This window comes from Lupinus angustifolius, chromosome LG04 (assembly GCF_001865875.1).
Source record: "Lupinus angustifolius cultivar Tanjil chromosome LG04, LupAngTanjil_v1.0, whole genome shotgun sequence".
Taxonomy (NCBI): domain Eukaryota; kingdom Viridiplantae; phylum Streptophyta; class Magnoliopsida; order Fabales; family Fabaceae; genus Lupinus; species Lupinus angustifolius.
Window position 1 is genome coordinate 23674007 of NC_032012.1, and position 21935 is coordinate 23695941.

General features: G+C 33.3%; 2 protein-coding genes, 2 long non-coding RNA genes and 1 pseudogene across 4 annotated transcripts in view; all 5 read left to right on the plus strand.

Annotated features, from left to right (window-relative positions):
• The window catches only part of LOC109344742, a 3258-nt gene extending 1672 nt beyond the window's left edge, over window positions 1–1586 (plus strand). Inside the window, exons 4-6 of the mRNA XM_019583498.1 lie at window positions 11–255; window positions 365–962; window positions 1081–1586. Of these exons, the coding sequence (XP_019439043.1) occupies window positions 11–255; window positions 365–962; window positions 1081–1586 (1349 nt within the window). The remainder of the gene's footprint in view (window positions 1–10; window positions 256–364; window positions 963–1080) is intronic.
• On the plus strand, window positions 3312–3764 carry LOC109346361. The gene is made up of 3 exons (XR_002107511.1): window positions 3312–3391; window positions 3523–3608; window positions 3688–3764. It is a non-coding gene; the product is annotated as an uncharacterized LOC109346361 (long non-coding RNA).
• Window positions 3968–5537, plus strand: LOC109346362. Its single transcript, XR_002107512.1, has 2 exons — window positions 3968–4148; window positions 4824–5537. It is a non-coding gene; the product is annotated as an uncharacterized LOC109346362 (long non-coding RNA).
• Window positions 8155–10046, plus strand: LOC109344744 (annotated as a pseudogene).
• On the plus strand, window positions 15433–21400 carry LOC109346363 (elongator complex protein 2-like). Its single transcript, XM_019585883.1, has 10 exons — window positions 15433–15705; window positions 15789–15876; window positions 16280–16365; window positions 16497–16650; window positions 16736–16896; window positions 17009–17677; window positions 17991–18312; window positions 19885–20102; window positions 20398–20575; window positions 20810–21400. Exons 1-10 carry the CDS (start codon window positions 15559–15561, stop codon window positions 21301–21303), a joined length of 2517 nt encoding a protein of 838 aa, XP_019441428.1. The 5' UTR covers window positions 15433–15558; the 3' UTR covers window positions 21304–21400.

Here is a 21935-nt window from a genome sequence, read left to right on the forward strand (position 1 = left end):
TTGGCTCAAGAGGAGGAATCTGAGGAGGAACAGGTTCTACTGATGGTCACATCAGAACAAGAAGTCAAGGATGATTGCTGGTATCTTGACACATGGTGCTCAAATCACATGTCAGGCAACAAGGAGTGGTTTGAAAGACTTGATGAAAATGCCAAGAGCAGAGTGAAGTTTGCCGATCATAGCTTCATCAATGCTGAGGGGGTTGGTGATATCTCCATCAGAAGAAAGGATGGGAAGAGTGCCAGCATCAAAAATGTCCTATATGTGCCCAAGATGAAGAGCAACTTTCAAGATTGGGATTCAAGTCAATGATCACAAGTGCCTATTATCTAAGACAACTCTTGATAATTGGACTTGGCATCAGAGGTATGGCCACCTGAACTTCAAGAGCCTTGAGTTGTTAAGCAGGAAGGGAATTGTCAATGGATTACCATCAATCAGTAGTCCAAACACAGTGTGTGATGACTGCTTGGCAAGCAACCAGAGTAGGAGCAGTTTTGTGGCTCACATACCAACTAGATCAACAAAGTCACTTGAGTTGGTCTATTCGGATGTGTGTGGCCCCTTTGAAGAACATTCATTGGGAAACAACAAATACTTCATAACCTTCACTGATGACTTCACAAGAAAGACCTGGGTTTATCTGATCAGAAGGAAGTGTGAGGTATTTTCAATATTTGTAAAGTTCAAGGCTCAAGTAGAAAGGCAGAGTGGACAGAAACTAGTGACTCTGAGAACTGATGGAGGAGGTGAGTACTTGTCAAATGAGATGAAAGAATTCTGTGCCAAAGAAGGGATGATTCATGAAGTGATTGCTCCTTATACCCCACAGCATAATGGTACTGCAGAAAGAAAGAACAGAACCATTCTCAACATGACTAGGAGCATGCTTAGAACAAAGTCTATGCCAAAAAGATTTTGGGGAGAAGCTGTCTCTACAGCAGTGTATATCATGAACAGATGTCCTACAAAGAGGCTTAAGGACAACACACCTGAAGAAACTTGGTCAGGATTGAAGCCTAGAGTGGATCACTTCAGAATTAATATTTGGTTCAATCTGCTACACTCATGTACCTGAAGGTCAGAGAAAGAAGCTTGATGATAGAAGCAAGAAACTTGTATTGATTGGCTATCACACTACAGGTGCATACAGAATCTATGATCCTCTAAATCATAGAATAATGATGAGCAGAGATGTAAAAGTTGATGAGACACAGAGTTGGGATTGGAGTGAAACAAGCAATAATCCAACAAGGCATACTATAGCACAACTTGATGAAGGCCAAGGAGATATGGAACAAATGCTTAATGATCAACCAGTTGTTGCTCAAGAAACTCAAAATCAAACTAGACCACATAGAGCCAGACAACCACCATCAAGATTAAGTGACTATGAGGTTTTTCCAGACTCAGAAATCACTACTGAAGGAGAGCTAGTTCACATGGCACTATTAGCTGAAATGGAACCAGTAAACACAGAAGAAGCTTTCAGGCAGAGTCATTGGCTTGAGGCTATGCAAGAAGAACTCACTTCCATTGAGAAAAACAGAACCTGGGAACTTACTCAACTACCAAACTTCCATTGAGAAAAAAAGAACTTGGGAGCTTACTCAATTACCAAGAGGAAAGAAGGCCATTGGTGTAAGGTGGGTTTATAAGGTAAAAATAAATCCAAAGGGAGAGGTGATCAAGTACAAAGCTAGACTTGTTGTAAAGGGATTCCTTCAAAGACAAGGCCTAGACTATGATGAGGTTTTTGCTCCTGTTGCAAGAATGGAAACCATTAGGTTGGTGGTGTCACTAGCAAGCTATAAAGGGTGGTGCATACAACAGATGGATGTAAAATCAGCATTTCTGAATGGGCCATTAGAAGAAGAGGTATATGTCTCTCAACCTCCTGGTTTTGAAATTGCAGGAAGTGAAGGATTGGTGTATAAATTGCATAAGGCCTTGTATGGTCTTAAGCAAGCACCAAGAGCCTGGAATAAAAGGATTGATGGCTTCCTATTAAGGCTTGGATTCATCAAATGCATAGCTGAATATGGTGTCTACTAGAGAGGTGCAGAATTGAGTCAAATGGTAATTGTTTGCCTATATGTTGATGATCTCCTAGTAACAGGCAGTGATGTAGGTGAGATCAACTCCTTCAAGCAGGCTATGAAGAGTGAATTTGATATGAGTGATCTAGGAAACCTATCCTACTTCCTAGGGATAGAATTCACTAGAATCAAGGAAGGCATAATCATACATCAGAAAAAGTACATTGCTGATGTTTTGAAGAGATTCAACATGTTTCATTGCAAATCTGTGTCAACACCTGTTGAAGCAGGAAAACTGGTGCATCAAGATGACTCATTGGTTGACAAAACCATGTATAGACAAATGGTTGGGTGCCTAAGGTATATCTGCAACACAAGGCCTGACATTGTGTATGATGTTGGCTTAATTAGCAGGTTCATGGAGGCACCACCCAGAGAGCACCTCCTAGCTCCAAAAGACTGTTTAGATACATCAAAGGCACTATAGATTTTGGTCTGCTACTACCAAATCATCTCAGCAATCCAAGCTATGATGTAATTGGCTTTAGTGATGCAGATTGGTGTGGAGACAAGCTTGACAGGAAAAGCACAACAGGGTATCTGTTTATGCTTGGGAATTCACCAATCTCATGGTGTTCAAAGAAGCAAGATGTGGTTGCCCTCTCCTCGTGTGAAGCTGAGTATATAGCAGCATGTATGGCTGCTTGCCAAAGTCTCTGGTTGGACACACTGTTGCTGGAACTAAAACTGAAAGAAGAAGGTGATGGCACGATTTTAATGGTTGACAACAAATCAGCCATACATCTGGCTAAGAATCCAGTGGCACATGGTCGTAGTAAACACATTGAGACACGATTTCACTTCCTACGAGATCAAGTAAGCAAGGGAAAGCTAAGAATGGTGTTCTGCAGAAGTGAAGAACAACTTGCAGACATTTTTACCAAACCATTGAAGAAGGAGAGATTTGAGAAGTTAAGGTTGAAGATTGGTGTTGTAAGAGTGAATGATTAAACTGAATTAAGTAGGAGTGTTGTAACTAGCCTATTTTTGTAATTCAGTTTAGTTAGGTAATGTAGTTAGGAACTTTCTAAATTCAGAAAGTTCAGTTAGTTAGAGTGTGCTATAAAAGGAAGGTATGGTTTGTAATTGATGTAATGCTTAGATTAATATAGTTCACTCACCTCTAATTTCCTCTATTCTCTATTCATCATCTTCTTCATCTTCATAAACTGATTTCTATTTCTATTTCTTCTCTGCAATTCTTCTCCTTCCTGTTCTGTTTTCTTTCTTTTCTTCTTCTGGTTTTTTGCAAGTAAACCAACAATCAGATCCTTGAGCCTTTGGTTGATAAGGTGTGTATCTCACTCTACTTTGCTTCCTTCTTTCCTTTGCCCCAGTTTACTGGAACATAGATGTGGTCATTTGTTATGACCATTCCTTCTCTGCTCAGTGATTATACCTTTTTTGTGTGGTGGTGGGGTAGATTTTGGACCTTGCTTTTCGCTTGCCCGAACTGATGACACTTAGAAGCTCTGACATACTACCATCAAGTTGGATATCTGTAGCATAGTATTATTCTTTACTTTTATGCTTGACATTTAGCATATGGATTAACATGTGACTGACTTATTATGTGTTATTATTTTAGGTAACCGATTTAGAGGATACCAACTGGTTCAACAATGAAAGATCTTGATGCTTGCTTTTTGACATACCATTCTCTTCATACACACTATTGCTTTTTGGCATTCTTCTTTACTTTTTTGCTGTAGTTGGAATACAACTTGATTTGTTGAAAGTCATTAGTGAGAATTTTTAGGTGTGAAATTTAAAAAAATTTCAAGTCTCATATAGATGAATCCCACATTGGATAGATGAATAACTTGGAAAAAATCTCATGTTATAAATAAAGGTCTTCTTCCCTCATTATAATTCACCCTAAGTTGAATGCATTTTTATTCAACTTTTTCTTTCTCCTTCATATTTTCCGCCGATTAATTTTCGGCAAACTGCTCTCCCTTTCTTTTTGTGGTAAGAATTGGCACATTTAATCAGGACAGTGCCACCATGAAACGTCTTAAAGAGAGCGACCTTGTGAGTCAGCCGCCAGTAAGTATTATTTTGTATTATTTATAATTGTTGCAAGCTACCGTAACATTTCTTACATTCTTTCAAAAAAATATAACATATTAGTGTATTACTCTTATTTAGTTGTTGTTTAGGCTGATAGCCTTAAGCCATTAACTTGTTTGTGATGTTATTATACACACTATTTTTTTAAGAATCTCTAATTCAGCTATGGATAGATGCATACTTGGTTTCTGTAATCCATAATTTAGATTGTCAACCATTCTTGGTCCACAATCTTCTGTGTATATGGCTAATGTCCAATGTTTTGTTATTACTTCTTCAGAGGCATTAATAAGTATCATAATGCATCATTATCTCTTTAAGTGGACGGTACTTTGCATGTTTCTTGTCCTAGATGTTGCTTTATTTTATTTTGAATCAAATATATGTTCAAACCTTGTAAAATGTTATCCCTTGAAACTTTAAAATGATGTCATTTTGGATTAGTTATGGTCATTTATTTGCTCTTTTCTATTTCAAAGACTTATTTTAATCTTGGGGAATGCCTCTAAGTATACATTGCCATTTATCAGTGCATAATAATGATTTCTGGGGCTTATTTATTCTGAGATGCTACATATTTATGGGATAACGAGTAAACCAGTTTTTGTTTCGCAACAATTGCTTTAATGAGACATAAACCACTTTTTTCAGGTCCGCAAAGTGTGCAGGCTCCGGTGCCCAGGCATCCAACTGAGATAAAAAGTAGTGTGTATAAAATGTCTTTACCTGTTTTTGGTCTTGCAGCATATAAGTTCAAAGGTTAAGACTTCTTAATGTCAACCACCCAGATTTTGTGTTTTTCAGCCGTAGATGATGTTAAAGTGACTCAGCCGTTTTACTCCAGCCCTTTCAGAATTGGACCTAATTATTTGCCAATACCAACTTTGCCCATTTCTTAGATATATACTCAATAAGTCAGCATTAATCACCTATTTAACAGAAGGAAAAATAAAAAAAAAGGAAAAAAATGTTAAGCTGTGTTCCTTGTAAGTGAAAGATTCCGAAAAGTTATGGTAGCTTAAGTGGTTAAAACCATTGACAAGCATCGGTGTTAGCTTTTCAGGTCACTTCAGAACATTTTCATGATGGATGTATAGCAGCTTCACAAGTGATACTATGAGGTTCTTTTGTTTTCTAACAACAATGATACCCATATATGTCTGTTGTAGTTTCCAAATTATATTTATTTTGGTATGTTTTAGTTAAAGAGAATAGGCTGCATTTTTTCAGTTCTGGTGGTCACTACATAATGCTTAGCTTTAGTTTTTTGGGGGAATTTTATTGGAAATGGTGTTAGGTGGTTAATGCTCATGTTTGAAGTGCCCGAACACTATATTTGAAGTGTAATAATAGTTATGTTTCTTAGTTGTATTACCCGTGGAATTTTTTTAAATCTTTTTAGCATGTTTTATTGGTTGAGTTGATAGGAATGAAGATCTCCTATACTCGTTGGTATTTTTAATGAGTTTCAAAACCAATCAAAATGTGTTATTTAATTGAGAAAAAAATTATAAGAAATATAAACTAATATTTTATATTATTTAGGAAAATATTATTAGATAGGAATTTTGGAGAAAGTGAAATTGTTTACAAACTTTGGCTTGCACTACTAGCTTTGCCATAGGTGCTTGTGATACTATTCTTCAATGAGCACAAATCATGTGTCACACCTTACCAATTAAAATATGACATTCTTGTGCATGGCTTGTATATCACAAGCACCTATATAAACTTCTAAGTTATTTCCTATTTTAAACTCAATTTTCCAAAGAAGCTGTTATAGAAGGAGGGAGGAAAACAAGCTTCCGCCTATGTTTGAATTGAGTGATAACGGATGGAAAGAAAAGAAGGGGAGATTTAATACCTCAAATCAAATAATTTTAAAAAATATTTTTATATCATGTGCAATAAATATATATATATATATATATATATATATTATATATATATATGTGTGTGTCATTTAAGATGTTTATCCTCTTTCATTTTACTAATTTTCCTTTATTTTTTTCAAACCAAATAAATAAAAAAACCATATCATTTTTATTACATTTTTCTCTTTAACTTTCACTTTCTTATCATTTTCCTCCATGATCCCAGCAAAACATAAGTTTTATTATTTAAATTTTAGTACTCAAAAAATTAAATTAATTTATAAAAATATATTTACTATATTTAGTTATTTACATAGTAAAATATATATTTAATATATCAAATCATTTAAATTTAAATAAGAAAATTTTATTATCTGTAATTAGGATATATTTGTTATTATATATATTTAACCATTTTTATCCCACCTACTTTCTTTCATTTTTATTTTAAACCAAACGACTAAAATCATCCCACATTTTTCATTACTTTTCTTTCTTTAAACTCAATTCCTTCTATCACTAGAGATTCATTTGTGTTACTTATAGCCATCTTCATCCCTAGTAGTATACCTTTTGCATCTTAATTCCACTTTTTGTCAAAAGGATGTGTGCCTTGTTTTCTTTTGGATGTTCCACAAAGTCTTTATATGGTTAGCGTGGATTTTATTTATAATAAATGCTTGATTTATCAAATAAAAAAAGAGTTGAAGATAGAAAAGTTAAGGAAAGAAAAGTTAAGAGAAAACAATGAGTAGAAAATGTGGTTATTTTTTAGTTATTTGGTATAATAGAAAATGAAAAAAAAGTAAAGAAAAAAATATAATAATAAATGAAAATGACATGGGTAGAAACATAAAAGTACGAGTCTCACCATATTAATATATTGTTTTGCTTTCTTAAGTTAACTAACAAAATTGTAATTTGATGTAAGAAATAAATTAATTATTTTAATAAAGTTGTAATTTGATTTACATTATATTTAATTTAATAGGAAAAAAAAGACTATAAGAAAAGTTGAAGAAAAGAAAGATAATAAACAATAAAATTTTAATTATATATAGGAAAGAAAAAATGTATATTAGTGAATTGAAAATTATTCAACAAAATTAATATTGTTTAGAGCAAATATGACTCTTCTATCAATTTTCTCTGTTATGAGAATAAAAGTTTTTAGTTGGTCATTGTTATTTTCTATTTCCTTCTTTGATTTCTTTCCAACAAGGAAGAAAAAAACTTCCATTTTTCTTTCATTCTTTTCATTTTTTTTAACAAAAGGGCGGAAAAGAAGTTTTCCTTGTAATTTTTTCTCTTCATCTTTTATTTCCTTGTAGTTTCATTACAACAAAAAATAACAGCAGTTACTAATTTTCCAAAACATTATTAGATGTTAAAGGTAAAAGATTACCAAAGGTTGAAACCATAAAAGACTTTGTGGCCCATACCATTGACTAAAGTGCAATGACTAAATAATCATTGATTAAAGTGCATTAACTTTGTATAAAAACAAGTGCATTAACTAAATAATCATTGATTAAAGTGCATTGACTAAATAATCACTTTTAGAAGTCCACAAATTCTTTATATCTTTCACAAAAGTTTTTTTTTTTGTTATTTTCACAAAACCTTTTTGACAAAGCTTCTAATAAGGATGGTTGTTCTTTTCAATTTTGACTTTTTTTCTTGTAACCCGTATGTTTTTTTTCCTTCTTTGACCTTTGCTTGCTCATAGATTATTTCGTGGATTACTTAATTTCAAGTTGGTGTGTACATTTATTCATACTTTAGTTGTGAATTCTCTCTTGTTTTTATGTTATGTTTTGATATTGTCAGTTCTTCTATTATTTATAAAATAGGATAATTAAAGGAACAATAATTGTTGCTATAATCCAAACATTGTCAACATAAATAATTCCATACATTTTTTTTCAATTTACCACCTAACTTTTTACACAACTCAAGAATAAAAATTATTTAAACTATTTATTTAACATACACAACCAAGTTCCAAACATAGCTAGTAAATTATAATCAATCCAAATTATAACCTATAGCGAGTGAGAGAAACACTGTGCAAGAAACAAAGAAGGGAAAATCATTATCAAACTCACATGGCAGTTTCTGTCATTGTTTTGGTGCTGAAGTTCGTGGCAGCAAGGTAAATCTCTCTCTTTATACCTTTTTCTTGCAACTAAATCTGTGATTGTGCGTTAGCTCTGAAATTATAAGGGCACTCATAATTAGAGATAAGTGTCAGATAATAACAAACAATAAAATAAAATAATATTTTTATCTTTTTATTTATCATGAAATTATATTTTTACATTTGAAAATATGAGTTCATGATGAATACGATCGAACCTACTGCGTCTACACCACCGATGCTTCCACTGATTATGGCTTGGCAGCCGTTGTAATCTTGGTCCTCGCCCAAGTGGTGGTTAACACCGTTACCAGATGCCTTTGCTGCGGCATTGGTCTTGTCTACGGTGGCTCCTCTACTTGCTCTTTTATCCTGTACACTTTCTCTTAGTATTTTTTTTACTAACTTCACTTGTTATTTTTTTGTAAATATTGAAACCCCTCAAATTATCTTAGACTCACTCGTTAAGTTTAAATTAGTCCGATTTTTTCAACTAGTTGAAATTTTAAACACATAATTATGAAGAGTCACACTCCTCATATTACCGGAGTTAGACTCTCACAAATATTTGAAAATATATAGAAAACTTAAAAGAAATTAATATTTTTATCGATTTAACTTATTCTGATATTAGATTTTTATCCTTAAAAATACACTAAAAAATGGATGGAGATCACCTATCTCCAACGCTGTCTCATTTCATGTCTCAAAACAATTACATATTGACACGTTAGTAAAAGAAAATTTTTAAAAACAAAAAGAATAAAAAATAGCATTATGATTACTATGGGACAGAAACTGAAACATCATTTAGGACTTGTAATCTCTATCCCTAAAAAACCTAACCAGTAATTGACATTAGTCTGACTCAATTAAATATAAGTTGTATTGGTAGACTCTCATACATAGAGCTTATTTAGATTTATGAGAAATTTAAAAAATATAAGTTTATGAGAGTAGCCTATGATGTACTGAGTTCAATCCCTGAAACTGTATAGGTAAAAAACAAAATTAGGAGGGGTCCTGCATAGGTTTTGAGATTAGTCTCTCACTTGCTCTGCAGTTCTGCTTCAGCATAATGGTCGCAACCTTAAGGTTGCTTCTTAGAGACCAAGAAGTCTTAGGCTCAAATCTTACACAATTCTATCCGCTTGCAAGTATAAGATTGCATACATTTGATTTCTGTAGATCCACTATGTGGGAGTCTCGTTTAGTCACCTGTAAACCTTATTGTAAGGTCTTTTTAGAGAAGCTAATGATTTTTTCTTGTTTATTTCTGATGACTTCAGTGAATAAGCACTTAATTTGATACGAATGAATCAATGTTCGGTTTTTTTGTTTTGAAAAGTGTTCTATTATTGAAATTTGAATATAGTTATTATACTGTGAAATCAGGATTAGTTTTTTGGGGGCAGAGGCATGCTTTATAGCTGGGTCAGCAAAGAATGCATACCACACAAAGTACATAGGTGATTATTTGAAACATGATTTGTACTCGTGTGCCACCCTCCGCAAAGGTGTGTTTGCTGCCGCGGCTGCTTTGACCTTGTTCTCTATGTTGGCTTCAATTCTCTACTACTGGGCACACTCCAGGACCGACACTGGTGGCTGGGTGAAGCAACGCAATGAAGGTCTTGGATTGGCCACACAGGACCAGCACCAACAAGGTCCTTAATTTGACCAAGCATGAGATTTTGGTACTATTATTATTGAAATTTCAACTTTGAATGGCTACCCTTATACACAATTCCGGTGGCCTTTTTTGTTGTGTAAGTACAAGTAACTTTGGGGTTAAGGGAAGAACAATGTATTAATTGGAAAATACATAATATTTATGCTGGAATAGGTGAATGCTTGAAACTATAAAGATATAGAACTGGATTCCTATCAAGTACCGGATTCCAATGAGAATGTGAAGTGAAGTTTCTTAAAATATTTAATTTAAAAAAATAAAAGAAGATAAAAATTTGGACAAATGAAATTTTATTTTTATCATGTGTCATAATCTATTGAGCCAGACTATTATATTAGATATATGGTGGTGATCGTAGTATTATTGTTGATGTTTGAAGAACCTTTGGTTTACTATTAAAACGAACATGCTTAAAGTGGCACACAGGAAAATATTATGGTGAATGAATGAATACATTACACAAAATTGAGTTATGAATAAATATATTTAAGAGGAATTTGAGATAACATTTATGATAGAAACTATATACAATTGCATTATCAAACTTCTACTGTGAAACTTTGAACGATATACATCATATGTCCTTAATAATATCATATTTTTTATCTCATATCAATCATATATATTGATACATGAATAAAAAAAATTTAAAAACAAAAATTAACATTTTGATTGATCTGAGACAAAAAATAAAACAACATTACTAAAATTTGTTGTCCCAAACTATATCTTAAATCTTGTATCACACAAATGAAAACATGTATATTAATTAAAAAAATTAAACATTCATTATATTATTTTTGCTTCAATGTTATTTATATGGGACATGTTTCAAGACAGTATAAATATCATTTATTTGAATTACATATATTTAAAATTTAATAATAATCAAATATAACACTGAGAATTGTATATTCTTTTCTCTTTAATAGTTATTCTTATAATTCACCCAAGACAAGAATCACCTATTTAATATAAGATAATATAATTCATGCAACTTATGACATGGGAAAAAATATTTAATTAACGTTTATCTTTTTAAAATAAGTATAAAAAAAACTCACTATAGGAGAACTGCAGATCAGTAGAAAAATCCACTATTTGACATAGGATAATTATATTCATACTATATAAGTTGTAACTTGTAAACAGAGGGATTATACAAAACGTGCTATATTTTAGCCAAAAAAGACTGAAAAGAGGAAGTATAGTAGTCTCATGGTCATTCCTTCATTCTCATTTTAGAAGTTGCACCTGCCAACCAAATATATACATGATTGGTAAAAACTAAAGAGGCCCACCAAATAATGAAGTAAATATCCTCTCCATTATTGATAGAAAGATAAATACTACACAATCATATTTATATGCCATAAAATCACATTTTTTCATAAAAGATATAAGTAAAAACAATCACTTACATCTTTATTAATAGAGAGAATCCTTGTTCCTAGTAAAAGGTTAGACTATATTCAAGCATGTTAGTTTGGTAAACTGGATAAGGCTTTATAATCATTCACATTCCTTTTCATTTATGCCAAGACCATAAGATTAGAGACTTTTCCCTTTACCTTTTCGTGGCCCTCAAAGGACGTGAACTATTTGCAGCACTACCACTCTATCAGCATCCCTTTCTCTTTAGTGCTTTCCCTTCCAATCACAGTTGCAGAGAGAAACATAGTGTCAGAACTCAGAAGAACCTTGAGCAGCAAAGATGGTGAGGCAATGGAAAGAGACGAGATTCACAGGAGATGAAGGTAGTGGTGGCAGCAGCTATGGTGAAGAGCTGAGAAGACTGGTTTTTGTGTTATGGGCAGTTTTTGTGACCCTCTCGTTTTTAGTAGCTATCATATTTTGTGCAGATGGAATGTCCAAAGAAAAAGGAGTGCCCAAAGAAAGAGCCTCGGGGGCTGATAACTATGGGCATGGATCCACATGTGGGGCGGGCTGTGGTGGTGGCTGTGGTGGTTGAACTTGTGTGAATTCCCTCGCCATGGATACATCTCCAACATCAAGGTAGCTAGCTAGAGAGTATCCATACAAATTCATGTTTGTTTGTTAACTAGTATAGGATGCTATGGTTGTAGAAGAAGAAAAGTAGAATTCTCAAAATAGCAGATCTTATTGAGAACAGGATAATAAGATGATATTAAAATATTAAGATATTGTAATTCAAAATTGATTTAATACGATAGACAATTATTGTTTTTATACTATTTACACTCCATCCACCTTCATATGTTAATTATTTTTACTCTCAAACGAAACTAATATAAGTCAACAATGAATCATATGATGTAAGTGTAAAAATCTTTATAATAATAGTTCATACATATTAAACTCATACAAAAAATATATTACAACAAGTAATATTTATACCAATTTTAAACTCCTTTTTATTTACTTACTGGATGAAACAATTTACAAAAAGTAATATTTTCAATTGGTATGTAGATATAATCTAAATATATAATTTAGGATATTGTAAAATACTTTTATATATCTATATTATTAATAAAAGTCAAGACAAGTAATAATTATCACCATAATATAATTTTATATTCCATATTTATCTTTTTGTAACTTCTATCATTAATAACTACTATAAACTTTCATATATTACTTCTATTGTTTTCATTTTTTATATTAATAAATATATCATTAATCTTTCACACATTTTTATTTATATATTCACTTTCTATTGAGTTGGTATATTACATTTATTATATTTATATTATTTTTTCTTTAGCATGATGATAATATATTTTATATCATAAAAAAAAATGCAGTCGATCAGCACAGAATGCTAATCATCACGGAGCGTCTGTAGTTACTCTTGTTCAAATAATTACAAATGTGTTTCTTCCAACCTAGAAAAGCTATTTATTTTCTTCTGTATATAATAATAGTACATGTGCTGGACATAAAGTATTAGTTTCATCCTTAAAATAAAAATATTTGCATTACATGTGCTGGACAGAAAGTAGTAGTAGTTTCATCCTTAGAATAAAAATATTTACATTTCACTCCTTTTTTCTTAAGAGAAAAAATTGTATGACAATGTAAGAATTTTATATATTATCAATCTATTATTTATCATTCATTTCTAATTTATATTGACTCTTCAAGAAAAATAATACAAATGATTAATGAATGATATATTGACAGTGTTTAAATCTTTACACTGTATAAATATTATACTTTTTTCTTAATTTAGCGAGATATATCGATGCAGAAATTGTTCAGATGAAATAGAGATCAGATGAACATGACTTTTAGTTATCTGGAACGCCCAAATCATCAAGTACCTGTAGGCTGTAGCATCACATACTCGACAAGGATCTGCTGTCTCAAATTTTGTCCTAAACTCTGTCTCAGATCAATCATATTATGTCATGTTAGTTAAAAAAAATTAAATATTCATAACTTTATCAATTTTGCTTCATTGTGATTAGTTAAAGACGTGATTGGAGACATGGTTGGGGACAACAAATCCCTATATACCGTTACTAACATTAAACTTGAAAAGTAATAACGCTAAAACTATAGATGGTATTTTTTACCTAAAAGCTCCGTATAAATTCTACCATCTAGAAGAAAGTTACATTCTATTTCTTTAGAAAGTAATAAGTACACCCAACATCTTGTTGTAGTCCCCATCATAGTATTTAGAATACAAGAGTAAGATGAAGAATATGAAGAGATTAGTTACTAAGATGTGTTGAAGCACAAACGTACACTTATTCCAAACTATGAAGTACAAGGTGAGTATTTTAAGTACTAACTATGTAAAGTGTGATTGTGTGAAGTTTCATGTATAATTGATCCAAGAAGAATTAAATTTCATACATTAATAAGCCTCAACATTCACCATGCATAATATTCATTATTTTAAATGAATTCAGATTTTCTATCACAATTTCATATATATGTCTAACCCAATATTGCTAATAGAATTTTGACAATATGTATCAAATCAAAATTAAGTTAATTTTTAAAGTTAATAATATTACACTTATGGTACTTGATCGGTTGAAGAGAAACAAAATTACTTTGGTATAGATGATTTCAGTTCATTTTAAACATGCTATGGTGAGTTTGTAATCTCCATTATGTACTGTTCATTGATATCAATTTCATGTTAATAACGTTGGAGCAATATAAATCAAATAAATAACTACACCTTACTCTTTATTTAGTTCTTATCACATTATTTTCTTAACCCAAAGTCATCCAGAGAAAGAGACGACCTAAGTATAATGTTTGTAAAAATTCTTGTTTTAAACCCAGGAAATATTATAAATTGCTAAAGTTCTCTAAGAAAAAATTCTTCATCTTATTATTTTAAGGCTTTAGGAAAAGGTCCTCTTCTATTAGAAAAAAAAATAGACAAATCACTAATGTTGCTTATTTTAATGAGAAAAATATGTATGCACCGACAGTGTATAAGTTTTATATACTGACATTACATCATTACCATTGATTTTTTAATTATTGTTGACTTGTAAGAAAAGGTAATCTAAATGAATGGTAAACGATGAAGTGCATGCATATAAATTTTTACACTGTCAGTGTATACATTTTACACTCTATTTTACTCTATTTTAGAAGGTTTATTTTTGAATTAGGCATACATTGGAGGATTGGACCATCCACATGAGACAACAAACCAAAATCATTTCACTGTGACTGTACTGAATTATGATTGCTTTAATCAATTAAAGGCCTTGTAGCAAAGTCATGTGTGAAAAGTAAGGGAAAGGGATGAAAAATTAAAAGAATGAACAAAGGGATGAACTCATAAAGTTGCCAGAAAAATGGTAAGCTTCAATGTGGTTTTGCTGACTAATAACTATTGAGTTGTGTTGATAGTCTTGCTTATTTTTATAGTGAGAGTTGAGTATCTAAATAAAATACCACAAGAACAAGGGAATGGCCAAATTGATCCTAATAAAAGTTATTCTGGATTATGCTTCCTGACATTGCTACAAATGCTAACACTCTTCTATATGTCAATATTTTACAGTGATAATAACCCAAAGAAAGGAAGTGGAAAGTGCTATATGAATATTAAACTAGATGAATCGGCATATAAATTCTTCAACAGCAAAATTGCAATGCTAATTATATAGGTTATCTTAAGGAGAGTTTTAAAAATACGATTAAGGAATAAAAAAATAGAAACATTGAATCGAAAATCACAACTTATAAATTCTTAATGTATTTGAATATGTCATGGTATTTCCAGGTATTGAATTTTGAATGATGTAATTGGAATAATTCAGAATCCGAATGTATAAAACTTGGAAGATATGTAATTTGTAGTGGTTTCTTAACTTTCTATCACAGTTAACACACAAAAAATGTAAATGTTTAACTTGAACCACATAGTGCGACTTATCAAGTTTTCATGCATTGTCCACCTTCATTTTAATATTATTAAGATTAAAGTTAAGGTAATTGTTAATTAGTAATAGGATGATTTGATGTTTATTATCATCAATATTTTTTATGGAGCCTTTACTTTTTCAACAACAAGCCCAACAACAAGCCCATTTGAATTTGAAGACCCAATTCTCTTATTTCGAATCATCGCCCGCAAAGCTCTTCCTCTCGTCGCCTGAGAAACCATAACCAAAAAGCTTTCGCCGCCGTCTCTCTCTCCCTCTCTGCATAAAAATGCATAGCGATGGTGTTAGTGGAGTTGAAGTGAAAAGAGTGTTTATTGGAGCAGGATGCAACAGAATAGTCAATAACGTTTCATGGGGTGCTTCTGGTTTTGTCTCTTTTGGTGCTAACAATTCCGTTGCTATTTTCTCCCCTAAGGTCCCTTTCGTTTTTCTATTTCTTAATTTTCTGTTTTTTTCTCTCTTGTTTCACTTACCCTTTTATCTATTTCGTTTCCACAGAGTGCTCAAATTTTAACTACTCTTCCGGGTCACAAAGCCGTTGTGAATTGCACCCACTGGCTCCCTTCTACCAAGTTCTTCTTCAAAGGTACTCTCTTTTTCAATTTTCCATGCACTTGAACTCTACAAGGTCATGTTTTTATCGCTGTACTACAAATTTTGTTCCATTACTTATACTTGGATTAGGGTAATTAGTAGTATAACATTCAGATGAGCCGTATCGAATTGATTAGGGACTTGTTTCGAGGTTAAATATGTGATTAACGACTAGGGAGATTATAAGAGCTTATATAGAACTTATCTGAGATCATGAGAATAGTTTGAAATAGAACATGGATTTTTTTATGAAATTCGTTTAAGCTCGCTTTGTCCGACTTCAATGAACTTATCATAGCTGTTTATGACAATAGGCGCTTAGCTTATTTTAAAATTTCTATTTAATAAGTGTTTAATTAAGTTGATTACCTGAATATCGCTGTTATGTGATGCAGCAAAGCAGTTGGAGCAGCATTATTTGCTATCTGGAGATGCAGATGGTACTATTATTTTGTGGGAACTGACCCTTGTTGATGGGAAGGTACAATATCTTCCTTTGGATTTTTCTCAAATTTGTTCGGATAATGTAAATTTATATATATGAGATTTAATTATCAGTTTGAATATTTTATTTATTGTTTCTTGCATTTTTCCTCCTTCATGTGTTTGTAGTGGAGGCAAGTGTTACAATTGCCACAATCACATAAGAAAGGTGTTACTTGCATTAGTGGAATTATTGTTTCTCAAACCGAGGCAATATTTGCATCTGCTTCTTCAGATGGCAGTGTTTGTTTATGGGAACTGGTATTTCCACTGAGAAGTGGAGGTAAGCTCTGATTCACAATGACAATGATCCCGTTGATGTGTTCATAATATATCTACATGAACTGAGATATGTTTTATGATTTTAGGTGAATGTAAAGTATCATGTCTGGATTCTTTATCTGTTGGTTCTAAATCCATGGTAGCCTTGTCGTTAGTGGAATTACCTGGAAATAGTGAGCAAATAGTCATTGCAATGGGAGGATTGGATAACAAGATTCATCTTTATTGTGGTGGAAGGATGGGAAAGGTGCACTATTTTCATCCCCATGATTATATATTATTAGCATTGTTTTTCCGTTTCTTTAACTTTTTCCAAGTGTTGAAGTTGTTTTTCCCTTCTCTTGTACACATGAACCCAGTTTGTACATGCATGTGAACTAAAAGGGCATACAGATTGGATCCGGAGTTTGGACTTCTCATTACCTATATGCATCAATGGGGAAGCAAACAATATTTTTCTGGTGAGTTCATCTCAGGATAAAGGCATTCGAATATGGAAGATGGCACTATGCGGTTCTATGTCTAATGGACATGGCACATACAGAAAAGAAGAAATAAGCCTATCATCCTATATAGAAGGTCCTGTACTTTTAGCTGGTTCATCCTCATATCAAGTATCCTTAGAATCTCTTTTAATTGGACACGAGGACTGGGTATATTCAGTAAAGTGGCAACCCCCTTTGAAATCTGTGATAGGGGATGAGTATTACCAACCACAAAGCATCTTATCTGCATCTATGGACAAGACCATGATGATCTGGCAACCGGAAAAGACGTCTGGTGTCTGGATGAATGTGGTCACTGTTGGAGAATTAAGCCACTGTGCTCTTGGGTTCTATGGTGGCCACTGGAGCCCGAATGGAGATTCAATTTTAGCACATGGATATGGGGGATCTTTCCATCTCTGGAAAAATGTGGGCAACGATAATTGGCTTCCTCAAAAAGTTCCTTCTGGCCATTTTTCATCGGTGACTGATATTGCGTGGGCAAGATCTGGTGATTACATTTTGTCTGTCAGTCATGACCAGGTATCGTAGAATACATTATGGCCACAAAAGCTTTCCTATTGATTGATAGTGATTAGTGACTGTTAATTTATCTCACAAGTTACAATTGTGTGAGAAATACATTTTAAAATGGATTACACTCTAATGTTTGACTAGTTTAAAAATAATTGCTGTATAATATAAATTTTTGCTTTTAGAAGAGGTTATTTTTACGAAAGGCCGCTTGTTCAATTTTATTAGTTTCCACTTCTGGTACATAAAATAATAACTCTGAATATTTTCTTGAATTTATTTTGGCTCTCAAAATTAATGTTGTGGTGTATAAAAATTGCAGACAAGTAGAATTTATGCTCCATGGAAAGTTGAGGCTTCTCTCAAAGATGGGGAGTTTTGGCATGAACTATCTCGCCCTCAAATTCATGGTCATGATATAAATTGTGTGACAGTTGTTCCTGGGAAGGGGAATCATCGTTTTGTCAGTGGAGCTGATGAAAAAGTTGGCAGAGTATTTGAAGCTCCGTTATCATTTTTGCGGACATTAGATAATGCCACACTGCAGAAGTCTGGTTCTGGTGATAATGTCCTGACAGACGTTCAGATTTTGGGTGCAAACATGTCTGCTCTTGGACTATCACAGAAGCCCATTTATGTTCAAGGTCAGTTATTTCTTTGGAAGTTGAAATTGATAGTGATGTGAGTCATACAAGTCATATCTTGAGATATAGCTATAGTAATGAGTGCTTGGTGTTAATGTTGATAGCTATGGCCTGTGGGCACTAGTCTAGTTGACTGCTATTGAAAGTGAAAAAAGGATAGAGTCACCAATGGAGGCTAAAAAGGAATGCAATTATTTAACTTAGTTTATTTATGTAGGTTTACATTGGTCTCAGATGTACTTTTTGGGCATATCCAAGAACCGGTGTCACAATGCATGTTTTTGTGTCTTAGTGGGAGTCTCGAGAGAGGAATTAAATGGGAAGCTAGAAATATGGAGACAATCTTTAGAAGCACATAACTTTCATATAAGACAAAATATATGAAGTGTAAGTTTAATAAGAGGTGGACAAATCCTACTGTAGAGGTAAAGATTGGGGATTATATCATACTGCAAATCACTATATTTATATATCTGGGGTCAATCGCACAAGACGATGGAGAAATCGATGGAGATGTTAAACATAGGGTTGAATGAAATGGCGGAGTGCTTCAGGTGTCATATGTGATAAAGAAGTATCACTCAAGCTTAAAGAGAAGTTTTACTGCACCACTTTAAGACCTGCAATGTTATATGGACCAAATGTTGGATGATTTAAATGTCAAAAAGAGATTAGACTCTATGTAGCGGAGATGAGAATGTAGCATTGGATAAATGGACACGCTAGATGAACAAGATTTATAATAGAATATTATGGCGTCATTCGATTCATGTAGCCGACCCTATGTTGTGGTATTAAGGGGTTGATTGTTGTTTCTCTGAATAAATGGCTATTTTTTTCCCAACTGGCTAAGTTAATTAAATCATTTATTATTGGCCTGGATATAGCCACTAAAACGCAGATGTTTGCATCTTTATGTATCTGTAGTTTTTAAGTCAAGTTATATGGTTTACATATTCTGACGTATAGTATCCTAGTATTTAGATCTACTGCTTGTAACGAGCAGCATGCATAAAAGCCTGATAACAAATCGATTAATTCATGTGACTCTGGCTGATTAAAAAAATTAACGTGATTCTGTTTGTTCCATATAGTATATGTTCCCTATTGTGGCATTTATGTGAACCTGCCTTCCAGTCCTATGGTGATTCTACTGCTTGGCTTTTTGAACAGGGCATTGAACTTAGAAATGTGAGCCTTTGACAATTTTTGACAGGTTAGAAATGTGAGTCTTGAGTGAACTCCCTGATTTCTCACAGGTTAATGCAGCTATCAAGATAAAGATACAAATTTGGTGTAAGATTATGTCATATGATGTAATCATCCCCTTAATTTTATGTTTTAGGAGTTACGACTTATTGCGTACGTAATTGGTTGTCTGTCTATCCTATTGGGGATATTGGCCTACCCAAGAGTTGGCTGGTATCAAAGAATGGGAAGTAGATAGGCTTAAATACCTTGTTTCATTTTATTTTCATATGTTGAGATTTAAGTTTTCAAACAATTAAAAACCAGTTATGGTATGCTGGGATTTTAAAAATGTATAACTTTGGGGATTATTTTATAATGCAGCTGCACGCGAGACTCCTGAGAAAAATGGGATCGATGGTCTTGACACCCTTGAAACTATTCCTGATGCAATTCCAACTGTGTTCACTGAACCACCAATTGAAGACCAACTTGCTTGGCATACACTCTGGCCGGAATCCCATAAATTATATGGTCATGGAAATGAACTGTTTTCTTTATGCTGTGACCATAAGGGTGAGCTTGTTGCTTCTTCATGTAAGGTATGTGGTGTCAATCTAGTTGTATACCTGTATAATTTGACTACAGGTTTAGTGCTACATATGTTAGAACTCCTCTGATCACAAATCTCATGGCTTGAGGGTCTGGATGCTGCTTATTGCCATTATTTCTTCATTCTTTTGCATTTTTCCTGTTATCGTAAACATGTTTGCTTAACCTAGTTGGTTTGGTTTAGATTGTTATGGTATCCGATTTCTGCATTTATTCATGATTCTGCTTCAATACTTAGTTTGCTGCATTATCTGGTAATATTTACATGTGTTACACATGTTGCAGGCCCAATCTGCAACTGTGGCCGAGGTGTGGCTTTGGCAGGTGGGTTCATGGAAAGCAGTTGGCCGCCTGCAGTCCCACAGCTTAACAGTGACACAGATGGAATTTTCACATGATGACAATTATCTTTTAACCGTCTCAAGGGACCGGCAGTTCTCCATTTTTACAATTACAAGAACAGGTAGATGTATCATCGTCATTTATAGAATGCCGACATGTATATATGCAGTTGCATTTTTCCGTACATTGTTTTTTTGGAATTTCTTTAGTTTACATATCCTCTGCAGCAATTTAATTGGTGAATACTAGTAAAAATAAAGTAGAAAGTTAAATATGAAAAAATGTTTTTGTAACACGGCAAGAGTTTGTAAATCGACTGCAACTCTAATAACTCAACTCTATTGTGGTTTTGCAGATGCTGGTGAAGTTAGCTATAGTCTTCTTGCAAGGCAGGAAGGGCACAAGCGGATTATCTGGTCTTGTTCTTGGAATCCACATGGTCATGAATTTGCGACAGGTTCACGGGATAAAATTGTGAAAATCTGGGCCGTTGAGAAGGGATCATCAGTCCGGCTGCTTATGACTTTACCTCAATTTGCAAGTAGTGTGACCGCTTTGTCTTGGGCCGGTCTCCGTGATCGGAGAAATGATGGACTACTAGCCATTGGAATGGAAAATGGCCAAATAGAACTGTGGAGACTGTCTTACAATAGAGCAGATGATGGGAGCATTGCAGCACCAGGTATTGCTGCTGCTCTTGCTGTACGGATAGATCCTTTTATATGCCATGCCACCACTGTAAACCGACTTGCATGGAGGAAGAATGAGGAAGGTCACACAAGTATGCAACTTGCTTCTTGTGGAGCTGATAATTGTGTAAGAGTTTTTGATGTAACTGTTAGTAGTTAGATTATTTTCCCCTTCTTTTTTTATGTATCTGTAGAATTATTTTTTGATCCTTTATCGATATGGTAAGAAAATTCACTGCTTGCATTGTTCATCCTGCTATGTGTTGTTTCAGTAGTAGAGTGGCATTCACAATTATGTCTAAGTAGATTCGGCCCTTGAGTGTGAGGGCCTACTCCAATTTCCAGATTCACGTGTATGGAAAAATACTGTTATGAAGGGTCCTTCTCAGGTACCTGAGGAAATTATTATCCCATATATATAAAGAAGTTGTTACCTTTTTACACCCCTTTACGTATATGTGTGTCAATGGTGAATAAATATTAGTCAAGGTAACATTGAACTAAGGTAGGGAACCGAGAAAGTCAACTCTAAAAGGAATCAAATAAAATACATTAAGTTTTCTATGCTCATGTACCTTTCCCCAACTATGCTCATGTACCTTTCCTTAAATAGTATAATATATATGCATTGTTACTGTAAAGATTTATAAACTTACTACATCATTTAATGATGATTAAATATGAATGGTGGATGATATAGTAATAGTATATAAAACTCGTAATTTTTTTTTCTCTTTCCCAAATTCTGAAAACATGAATCTCTAACCAGGTAACCATGTCCCCCGGTTTGCA